The following is a 12,658-nucleotide window of genomic DNA, read 5'->3' on the forward strand; positions in this document are numbered from 1 at the left end:
TCATATTGAAATAAATGAGGAAAAATGCTTAATTCTGGAAATGAGGTTATTCCTCAAAATTTAATTTAGTTCCCAGAATTAAGCAGTTTTCTTCAACTTTATGTATGTCAGTGTGAACAGATATGACACTGATTTTAAACTAATAAGTGCTTCCAGACACAAAAAATCAAAAACAAAGATTAATTTGCAATGAAATAAATATTCAAGTGCTATAAATTATTTATTTTAAGTGAAAATAAAATTGGTCAGTATTAATATTGAGATTGTGTTGTTGTAAGATATTAACAATAATTTTACCATGACTTAAAAATACATTTATAATTACATAATATACATTATTTAAAGATAATTTTTGTTTTAAATATGTTAATAAGAATTTACAAATTATTTAAATTTATTTGGATTCTGTTATTTGTATTTTATAGTTAAATGAAATAAATTAAATTTTAATATATTTTATAGAATGGCTGATGATAATATGCAAATATTTTAAAAAAAGATTTTAAAAAAATATAATAAAAAATAAATGCAAATCAGTAATAATTGGAAGAATAAATGTTTATATTTGAACTTTAAAAAGTATCTGTAACAATAATTCATATAATATGTTGAGAGATTCCTGCAAATCAGTAATAAGTAATTGTATGATTATTAAGAGAGAGAGGTACAACTTTGCCATAAAAGTCATACATACAATTATTATTATCTGAATTATGTTCTTAAATTGAGACTTTTCTTTCATAAAATACAAAAACAATATGGATTCCAGTTAGTGTTTTCTTTACAAGAAAAAAATGTATAAACCGTGACAAAGTAGACCTGGAACATTTAATTAATCTAGTTCAAAAAAATTCAAAAACTTTTAATGCAGTTTCTGCTTATATTTTTGAAATTGTTCTGAATTTTGTAATAGTAGAATTGTTCAATTAGTTGTATAATTGTAATACATGTAATAGATAGCTCATTTTTGGCATATTTATAATTCATCATAATTACAAAATTTAATATTATCTTTTTCTTACATAGAAATTTTTTAATTTTAGGATGGAGCAACACCATTATGGATTGCTTGTCAAATGGGTCATACAGCTGTTGTACGAGAATTATTAGAAAAAGATGCTGAAGTAGATGCTACTAGATTAGTAAATAACTTTTTTCTTGGTTTTAATTTTTAAAAATGATATATATTTTTGTTCATTTTGTCATTCAGAGATTTAAATTAAGCTGATATTTTTAATTTAATTAGGATGGTGCAACTCCTTTATTTAAGGCAGCTCATAAAGGATATTCTGAAATTGTTGAGCTTCTTATAAAAAGAGGAGCTTCTCTTGGACTTTTAAAAGTATGTATATATAATTATACTAGAATAATATGAAAATGCTAATATGTTTTTATATTTTTAAAAATCAAATTCACTAAAAGCATATACACTGGTACCTCATACTTCAAATGACTCTAACTTCAAATGCTAAATTTGACAAAAATTCACTTTGACATTCAAACTGCTGCACAGTGAGAATATACACTCCAAGCATAAACACCATCTGTTGTGCACCCAATCATCTCTTGCTCCCATGTTATGCTCAAATGTTTTCAGTGACTTTTTCACTTGTTTGGAAGATTTGCACTGAATAGACCTTTTTAAACCACATTTGACATGTTTGAAGTTTAGGAGCATCTTCCCATACATATGAATTTTTTTACTGTTTGTATGGCATTATATCATTTCTGAAATTTAATATGTCTGTTATTCTTTTTATCTGAAGACATTTCAACTTGATTTTATTCAAACAAAATGTGAAGTAAAAAGTTTAAATAAACTTCTAAACATAGAATACAATCTCACATTAGCAATAATGTGTTAAATTTAAAACTTAAATCACACATCTGTATTAATTAACCACAGCTGTTAAAATATCCAAAAACTTATGTATTTTCTTTTCTGTTCAATCCAATATAACCTTTATTTATTAACCATGACATCAAAGAAGTGTGTGGAAGCAACAAAGTCTAAGAAGATTGTAGTATAAACAATTGAGGTGAAAAAGGAACTTATCACCTAGCATGAAAGGGTGTACATGTGGCCATGTTTAAGATGCTGAAGTCAATGGTGTGTGACTGGTAGATGCAATTTTCATTTATTGTACAGTATTTATGTATTTTATTTATTGTTTACATGTTTTAATTTATTATTAGGGCATTTGATTGTGTTATTTTTACCTTCAATTATATTTATTGCTGTTTTAAGTATATCGAAATGATATTGTTTAGGACAGGGGTGTCCAACCTTTTTGTTTCTCTGGGCCGCATTGGAAGAAGTCAAGGAGTTTTGGGCCACAAGTATATATAATATATACTTGTAATTTCCTTAAATATTCGGCCACAAGTATATATAATATATACTTGTGGCCGAATATACAAGTATATTTAAGGACTAACATGTGTAGATAATAATAATAAATATTATAACTTTATCAAGAAAAAAAATATGTTAAAAAATTACTTCTACAGACACTTTCAATTTTTACTTAGAAATAGATAAATTCATTTATTGTAAAAGAAACAAACGAAAATTTATTTGAAAAACACAAATATTTGTTTTATTTGTGTCTCTAATTAATAAAAACGACGAACCACCATTTTGAAGTGCATTTTTATTCAATTTATATAATTATAAATAATATGTAACCGAAAAAGTAGCCAAAGCGCCAAATGATATTTTTTACGTCAAACCAAAAAAAGTAGCCACATTTGGCCCAATGTAGCCAAATCTCGCAACGTTGGAAGAAATACTAAATAAAGCTGGAGCTGTGAATCAAAGGATTATAGACCCAAGTGCGGAAAAAAGAGGCAAAAAACAAAAGATAAAGAAGTGAAAAAGGTTGAAAAATTATGGGTCCATATTTGCTTAACAGAAGATCTATTTAACCTTTCTCACTACTACATCTTTTGTCCTTTCTCATCTTTCCCTCCTTTTCCCAAATTTGGGTATATAATTCTTTGAGACACAACTCCAGCTTTATTTAGTAATCCTTCCGCATTCACACATCTCCAAGTATTTGAAATATTTTCTTTCCACTCAAAAATAAAATATGAATAAAGGTTTACGGCTTTGTGAAACTTTTTTTTGAGTTTATGCCATTGAAATAAATAAATAATAAAAAATTAAAACATTTGTAGGTTTTGTTTACACGTTTATTGGGCCGCATTGGAACTTGCCTTGGGCCGCATTGGAACTTGCCTTGGGCCGCATGCGGCCCGCGGGCTGGACACCCCTGGTTTAGGATCTGGGAATGGATTTACTGACTTTCCATTATCTCTATGAGAAAAACTGATTTGGACTTCAAACAATTCAGAGTTTGAACTGCTTCCTGGAATGAATTAAATTTGAAGTACAAGGCATCACTGTACTAATTATATGATGATATTTTTCATAATGAAGTGTAATAATTATTTACTAGAATTCAGTTTATTAAATAAAAAAGATGAGAGTAACTTTGATGTGACTTTTCCTGTGCTGAGAGTTGAAAATTATTAGCACCTTCAATGCCAAATACTATTTTTATTGTATTTAAATGTTTATATCTTAATAAATATTTTTTTCTAGAAAATATCAGTCAACAAGAAAAATAATCAAAATATTAATATATATTATTTAATGCTTATCAATTGGAATAAATTTCAAAACATTTTATTATAGTGAAATTCTGTAATGGTTTCATATTGCAAATGAGTGATTTTAATATTGAATATATCATTATATAACATAATTTAATAATATATAATTTTAAATTAATCTGAAAATAGTTAAGCAATTTAAACTTAAATCTATTTGCATGAAGTGATGTTTGATTATAACTGAATTTAAATGACATGATATAATAACCACTTAAGCAATATTAAAGATGTAATCAGATTATGATTTTTTGATGATGGGTGATTTTAATGCACAAATTGGCTTGACTATGGATACTATTTGTGGTGGTGATGTGATTTCGAATATTCGACTATCAAACAACAAAATTTGTAATAAAAGAGGGAATTTGCTTATTGAACTGGTGAAATCCTATAATTTATACATAATAAATGGTTGTTATCCTTTTGATTCACCAGCGGACTTCACTTATACATCTGGATTGGGTGCTTCAGTAATTGATTTGGTGATATTGAGCGAAAGTTTGCTGGGGAGTCTACGTAATTTTGTTATTTCGGATGATTACATGTCTGATCATCATATGGTGAATTTTGAAATATTAATTGATACTGACAAGGATAGAAAACTTAATCTGATTGATAGGAAAAAACGATTAACTTGGAAAGAGGATAGATCCAATTTATATTCTGAAACAGTTTCGGTCGGATACGCAAATGTCGTCTTAAGTGACGGAATGGAGGATAGGTATTCCGAAATTTTGGATTTAATTAAGACATCAGCTGAACAATGCAGAATGTTGTCATACTTAGGAATGACAAAAATATCGTTTTCAGTTTGGTTTGATAGTGATTGTAGAACAGCGAAGAGACTGAAGAATAAGATGTTGAGGAGGTTCCGGACATCTCGTAGTAAAGATGATTTGAGGGATTATTGTGGTTATAGGGCTGCCTTTCGATCATTGTGTAGGATAAAGAAGAAGAATTATTGGTCAAATATTAGTAGACAGCTGCAAAATACACGATCTTCTAGACAGTTTTGGTGTATTGTCAACAGATTTAGAAGGAAAAAAAACCTGATAGTCAAATTTCTCTTCAAGATTGGGAACGTTTTTTGGAGCATGATTTTTGTCATCCAATTTCAGATTCAATTCTTGAGTTTGATCATGGAAATGTTTCTCTTATTTTGGACGCTCCAATCTCATTATCGGAGTTAAAAACTTCAATCAGTAAACTTAAAAGGAAATCAGCTCCTGGCATGGATGGTATAAATAATGAATTTATTATATACTTACCTGATGAGGTGTGTTTAGAATTACTCACATTATTTAATAAGATTAAGGAAACAATGAAAGTTCCTGAGAAATGTGTTGTTGAAAATGATTTACAAGAAAGGAGATAAATTAAAGCCTCTTGCTAAACACGTTTAGAAAGCTGTTTACTGGAATTTTGGCAGATCGGTTGAGTCAATGGTTAATTGAATTCAATATTATTTCTCAGTTTCAGGGAGCATTTGTTCAAGGAAGAGGAACTATGTATAATGTCTTTATACTTAACGGGTTAATACAGTATGTTCTGTCAAGGAAAAGACGTAAAATTTATTCGATATTTGTGGACCTGGAAAAGGCGTTTGATAAAATCAATCTTAATATTTTGTGGGGAAAGTTATATTCATTAGGACTTTCAACTTCGTTTATTAAGCTACTTAAAAACTTATTTTGTAATACAAGGTATCATGTGAGCGGCAACTCGACAGCTACTAAGGGTGTTATTTCTGGTGGAGGCTTGCCACAGGGTGAGCCTTTAAGTCCTCTGTTGTTTATATTATTTATTAACGATTTACCGCAATTGTTTGCTACTTCAGAAATTTCGGGTTTAACACTTGGAGATTCTGTCGACCTGCATTGTCTAATGTATGCAGATGATGTAATTTTGTTGGCAGATTCAAAGACGGGTTTACAGCGAAAACTATCTTTGCTGATTAATTATGCAGAAAGAAATGACCTCACAGTTAACTTACAAAAAACAAAGGGAATGGTTTTTCGCAATGGAGGAAGATTACTGAAATCTGATAAGATATTTGTGAATAACACTGAAATTGAATTTGTTACATATATTAAATACTTAGGAATACATTTTTCTTCTTCAGGTGCATTTAGTCATCATTTTAACTTGATGGTCGAAGATATACAGAAAAAGACAGGCTACATTCTTACTCTACAAAAACGTATGAGGCTAAGCTCTATGAGAAGGCATCTATGTTTAGGCATTTTGATGCTTTTATTCGTTCCAGGATGTCTTATTTATTCCCTGTATGGGGTTTGGAATTTCTGTCTAAAATAGAAAAAGTACAGATGAAATATTTTAAGAGACTTTTTAAAATAGAACGTTCAGTTTCAAGTTCTGCAGTTTGTCTTGAATTGGGAAGACCTCCTTTGGAACTGAAATTTGTTAAGGATATTGTTTTGTTCTGGTCAAAAGTCATGGAATTACCCTCATGTGATTTGCATTGAATAACATATAATCTATTGTTAACAGCAGTTAAACCTGGTAAGAAAAGTTGGCCAGCTTCAGTTAAAAATATTTTTGATGGCTTGGATTATTCCTTTTTATTTTTATCTTACTCAGCTTCTTTGTTGAGAACCCATTTAAATGCACTAATTCAAACTAAGTCAGATCAGTTGTGGAACTGGGATATGTCTTCCATATCAGCTAAACGAGTTAATCTGTTTGAATCACGCTTGGTCTGGTGTACAGCAAGTTACTTGAATTGTGAGACTAATTTTCTCACAAAAAGTCTCATTATGCAACTCAGATTAAATAAATTTCGGATTTTGTTTAAAGGCTATAGAATAAATATATTCAGTGAAGGGTGCTGTAGTTATTGTGGTGCTAAAGAGGAAGGAAATCTTCTGACTCATTTGTTTGAATCCTGTCAGGTGACATATCAACTAAAAAGTGCTATATTAGGAGACGAGTTCAGATGTGATTTTTTGAAGAACGAGGTCATGTCAAAAATCACCTTATTTAAGTTTTTTTCCTTTTTCTCTAAATCTTTGGAATTTCTCCGTTAATTTATTTTATGGATTGTATGTACATTTATTAACATTATTTAATCAAATAGTCCCCATTGTAAGAAATTTAAATTTAAATCAATAAACATTATTATTATTATTAAAGATGTAAATTATAAAATTTTATTTATACTTAGGTTATAATATATTTATAAATATTACATTTAGTTTTATTTAAATATTCAAAATTTTAAAAAATATCAAAATACTTTGATATTATGATACATGGAAAATTAAAAAACTCTAGACCAACAAATAATAATATTTTGACATAAATATTTCAGAATGGAGAAAGTGCTCTTCATACAGCTGCTCTTTTTGATCATTTGCCTATTGTGAAAATTTTAATAGCAGCAGGAGCTGATCCAGAATTAAAAAATCAAGTAAGATTTTAATAAACTATAAATGTACAGAAAGTAAATTATTTTTTGTAATACAGTCAAACCTCCTGTTTCAAATGCCTCACTTTTTGAACAATTTGGTTTACGAACAAAATTTTGAACATCATATTAGCTCTGATTGTCATACGATAATGCAGTTGCTGAATAATCTACTCGACAAGAGCTGGTCACAGATTAGAGAGACACAGACAGCTAACTCCATATACTTCTTGTGTTAAAGAAAGTTGACGACCTGACCAATCAACGACAGGACTACTGGTTGTCCAAAAATGATGTCCACACTGGAAGGGAGGAAGGGGCTTAATGACAAGTCGGACAAGGGGCGAGAGAGAGGTTGAACTTTAATGAATGTCATTTTATTTCATAAACTTTTATACAGTTTATGCATTTAATTATTCATAAAGTGATAAGGGTTTTGAGGGGATTGAGTTTTGTTCAACATCTGGAGAGATGAGGTGTTATGGAAGGTGGGACAATGAAGAAAGGGAGAGTAAAAATTTCAATAAAAATGCACATATAATTTATGGACAGCCCATATAATGATGCTGAGATTGCCTTGCATCATTAGATGTCATGACACAAACCATCAACGATGATATTCAAATTAGATTTCAATGTGTATGTGGGTAAGATACTACTAATGTTTTTTCAGTACGCATTGCAGTTGAATTTAAAACTAATTAATTAATTAAAAACTTCGTTAATTGACATTCATGTCATATAAATGACATCCATGAATCTGTGTTTAAATGTGCTTAACTCAAATTAAATAACAAAAATTTATTAATATATAATACTAATATATAACTTAGTATTTATTAATACTAGATAGCAAGTTAATTAAAACTAAAAATAATAAACTAATAATTAAAATGCTGGTTTTTACACTGAAACTAAAATTAAAAATAAAATCAAAGTTAATTAATTAATTAAAATTTAAATTTAAATCAAAGCAATTGAAACATAATATTTCGGAAAGTGTGGATAAAGTATTTGTTTTTCGTCTTGATTGATTTGGTCATATTTCATCCAGGTAGAATTGAGTCTCTATTTACAGCACTTCTTTGTAAAGTGATGGTTTCAGTTTTGGTTGGCGGTGACGGAACATTTTGCTTTTAATATAATTTATATATGAAATGGCTATAGATATAGATGATAATATATTATATATAATATTATATTGCATTTATAGGCATTTTTATGCATGAAAAGCAGCTAAAAAGGTAAAAAAAAGGGGGCTTTGTTTTGGGGTCAGGAACAGAATAATCCATTTTATATTGTTTCTTATGAGAAAATTTGTTTTGGTTTGAGAGAAATTGGTTTTCAAACAACTTTTAGGAACAAATTAAGTTTGAAACTTGAGGTTTGACTATAGTTTCTTTTAGTCATTCACATGGATTTATTAGATTGTTTGAGTAACATAATTCCATGGAATATGCAAACTGTGTTCAATGGAATTATATGTTATGATAACATTCAAAAAATATCAAATATGGTTTTGAGTACTGTTTTTACTTTTTTAAATAAGGTTGGTGCAGGTAATTGTGCCACTGTTACTTGGTGCTACTTAAGTTTATTTAACCCAATTAGTATATGAAATTGTTGACAGATTGCATATGCTGTACTTTAAGGCATAGCTACTGAGTTATTATCCATAAGAATGAACTACCTACCTTAAAGTGTTTTGTTTAGTTTTATAGCCATTAACATCATTTTGTTTCATCAAAATTCCTCTACTGTAATTTGTAGGTCTGCTGCTTAATTGTGTGTTGTACAGAATTCTTTTAATGGTAAAAATTTTTATATATAGTCATTTTGAAGTAAATTTAATGTACAGTGAATTTTAAGAATATAATATCAGTTTTTGTCAATAAATGTTCCAGTAGAACAGAAAAATAGGTTATTTGTGAAGTATGAAATGCTGGCAATTATTCCACTCATGCATTTTATCGTTACAAATGTATTTGTTTTGTAATTTATTTTAATGTTGGTTCAACATTGGATGATTGCATAAGACTGATGGCAGAAAATTAAGTATTTCTTCGGTTCTGTACCATCATAAATTTGTAAAAACTCTGTAGTATGTTTTATTTAAAAAGTTTTAAGTGATCTTGTTTGGTACTTCTAAAAAATTAATTCAAACTGAAAATTTTTTTGAGTGATTTATTTACCTGTAGTGTTTGGTAAATATACCATATTGCTGATTTTTTGAAAAATAAGTGCTGTGGAGTTGGAAAGAAGGATAGAGTGTTCAAATATTTTTTTTATTGTTAATAAAATATACCTCTTGATAGTACCTATTTTCAAATTTTTCCCTCACCCTCACAAAAGTATAAAAAATTGAGAAAACTTAAGTTGATATAATTACCTTCACTTACCTTATGCAAATGGATTATTGTATCAATGTGCCTGATAGTATAAATTATTTTCTATAGTGTTACAAACAAACCAAAGTTGTGTAGAAAATATCATTTATTTTAACAAAGGTTTCAATGTTTAACTGAATTTGGAAAGCATTTTAGAATAGAATGTTATGTTTTTGAATATTCTGATAAAGAGGTGTAAGCATTTAATAATATGTAATGGATAATACAGGCTATTCAAAATGATTGTCGGAGTTTTAAGAAACTACCACATAGCACACTAGAATACATACTTTTATTTACTTGTTTATTTGTTAAAGAAATTCAAAGTTTTTTAAGTCTATTACAAATGATCAATGTGAATGCCTTTTGTCTCTGAAGACAGCTAAACAATAATCCACTTCATCCCACACATTGTTGAGCATGTCTACCACAATAATTCCAATTGCAATTGTGATCTGCTTCTGCAGTTCCAAGATATTCATGGAAGAAGGACAAAAACTTGTTCCTTCAAATAGTCCCAAAGGAAATAATCATCTGGAGTTAGGTCTGGAGACTGAGATAGCAAGGAATTTATGATTATCTTGTGTCCATGTCCACTCCATTGCTGCAGCAAATAGTGGTTTAAAATGTTCTTGACATTCTGGTGAAAATAAAGTAGGGCTCTTATTGCAGTATGAAATTGTTACTGTCCTCAAAGTTGGGATAGTTGCCATTTAGCAATCATGTCCAGATATGACATTCCTTTTAGAGTGTTTTTGGTGAAGAAGGAGCAGTACATCTTTATTTTGGAAACTGCATGAAAGACATTCACTTTGAGGAGTCATGTTCATGCTCAATGTAAACACAGGGACTTTTTGTCCCCCAAATTCAAACATTGTGCCTATTTACTTTACCTGAGAAATGAAAGGTTGTTTCATCAGAAAGATCAATCTGTCAAAAAAGCCATCTTCATTTATCAAAGCTTACAGTTCAATACAAAAATTCTCTCTTTGGCAGTGATCATCAGGTCTTAAAGCTTGCAGCAGCTTAAGGTACTATGCCTTCATTCTCAGTTATTTCTGTGATATGCCACACTATCAGTTGTGATATACTTAGATTTCTGCTGACTTTCATACTTCATTTTCTAGGGCTTCATATGATGGTTTTTCTTATCTGTTCCACTTTCATTTCTGACATGGAGGATGGTCATTGGTTTTTCCTTTCCACAGGCAACTATTCTTCTGAAATCAGGCATACAACCTGTAAATGGAATTGTTTGAAGGTGGATCCTTCCAAAATTCAGTACAGAAATATTACGGGGCAACAATAATGGATTCACTTTGATGAAAATTAACCTACAAAATGCCTTCTCTCCCCCATTTTCTGCCATTTTGCAAAAGCTGCCACTTGATGGTACTGTAATATGTGTAATATAATGGATCACATGTGATATGGAATGAAACTTTGAGAGATTGTAGCCAATTATGGGGCTAAAGTTATCATATGTTTATTGCACTGTTCCATAATAAAAGTCACAGAAACCCTACAATCATTTTGAATAGCCCATGTTACTGTTCTGCATTTCTTAAAATTAAACTAATACATAAAAAATCATAAGAGATTTCTGTATTGTAGAAAATTAGAATAAGTTAATAAAAATATCTAATTTTAAGATTATTACAATTATAGGATGGACTTACACCTTTAGAATTAGCTCAAGAGGCAGGAAATGTTGTAGTAACAGAGTTCCTACAAAAAATTATATCATCTAGAAAAATTCCGGATCATATACGTGCCTCGTGATAATATCCAAATCACTGTATTTGTAAAGTGTAATAAATTTTCTTTAATTTTTCTACATGTATATTTTAATTTAAATATGTCAGGAATTTACATAATTGTTTTGTTACTTTACTATCAAAATCTTATATCAATTGAAAAAATTCCATATTTAAATTATTATAAATTTATCTGTCTTATTTTTTTTATCATTTTTTTTAAATGATATTGATTTTTAAAATAAAATAAAAATTATAACTTGTTTTTCTTATTAAGTCTACAAAACATTTTATTTTATTTCTAAACCTAATGAGGAAAAAATTATAATTTTTATTTTATTTTATTAACACACAATTAATATTATCCATTACTTATATTTATTTTTACACAATCATCACTGCAAAAATTATGTATAATGTATAATAATTTAAGTATTTATCAGAAAAGTTTTATTATGTAAAATTGTTTTCTGAAAAATATAGGATTTTCTCTTTAGGTCAACAGTTAGATAGCTACCATTACCAGAAATGATAATTGTGTGTCATTTATGGCAATGATAAACTTGGTTTTAGTCTACATTTCACATTAATCTCTTAAAATTGCATTTTCTTCTATTAAATATATGGTTGTGATTGATGCTATCATTTTGTTTGTGATGTGATTTGTATTAATATAATAATTTATAAAATTTGTGTTAATTTTTTCCATAGAATGTCTTGTTAAAAACCTGATGATTATTAATTGAAATTTTGAAATCAAAACTTATTAAAATAAACTATCGATATTTAATTGAAAAGCTAACATAATCAAATCTATTGTATTTCATAATAAAAGTGTTGTACTTCAAAAAGTTTCATCTGGTTTATGGCTTATAGCTTAAAACCAAGATTAAAAATTAAAAACTAAAAATATTCATTTTGTTTTACCCCTTTATCCACTTTAATCAGAGACAAAAAACTTGCACCAAGGAAATACTCAGGAAAAGTTATTTATTTTTATTAAACAATGCATTTCAGTTGAATGTTCTTTCATATATTAATTCACTCTTCTTTAGGTAAAAATAAAAAGCAAGTTAATAATATAAAAAACCATTCAGAAGTTCAGCAAAATTCTTTAATAACATAAGAACGTTTTCAAACGCATTAAGCGTCCATCTTCAGTTATTTCTCTAAAATTGAATGCGGAATTTGAAAAATTACACAAGCAAAAATTTCAAATAGTTGGTTATACAAATATTAAAAAGTGACACATTATTAATAAAAGTGCTACACATAATAAATTTCGGTTTGCTTAAAATAATAAATAAATAAATAAATTATTTATCAAGAGTTATCTCAAGCTTAATTAAGCTTTTATATAGAACTAAGCTACTTCGTCACAAAAAGATTTCCAAGTGGGCTTATTTCTG

General features: G+C 28.5%; 1 protein-coding gene across 2 annotated transcripts in view; it reads left to right on the forward strand.

Annotated features, from left to right (window-relative positions):
• LOC111632022 (ankyrin repeat domain-containing protein 29-like) overlaps positions 1–11,449 on the forward strand; it is a 36,008-nt gene extending 24,559 nt beyond the window's left edge. For both annotated transcript variants that reach the window (XM_023376376.1, XM_023376375.1), the window contains 4 exons: positions 1,044–1,142; positions 1,247–1,342; positions 7,010–7,108; positions 11,161–11,449. In XM_023376376.1, the coding sequence (XP_023232144.1) occupies positions 1,044–1,142; positions 1,247–1,342; positions 7,010–7,108; positions 11,161–11,274 (408 nt within the window). In that variant the 3' untranslated portion in view covers positions 11,275–11,449. The remainder of the gene's footprint in view (positions 1–1,043; positions 1,143–1,246; positions 1,343–7,009; positions 7,109–11,160) is intronic.
• The last annotated feature ends 1,209 nt before the right edge of the window (positions 11,450–12,658 follow it).

Source organism: Centruroides sculpturatus, unplaced genomic scaffold, assembly GCF_000671375.1.
Source record: "Centruroides sculpturatus isolate CEXI.00-Female unplaced genomic scaffold, Cexi_2.0 scaffold696, whole genome shotgun sequence".
Lineage (NCBI taxonomy): Eukaryota > Metazoa > Arthropoda > Arachnida > Scorpiones > Buthidae > Centruroides > Centruroides sculpturatus.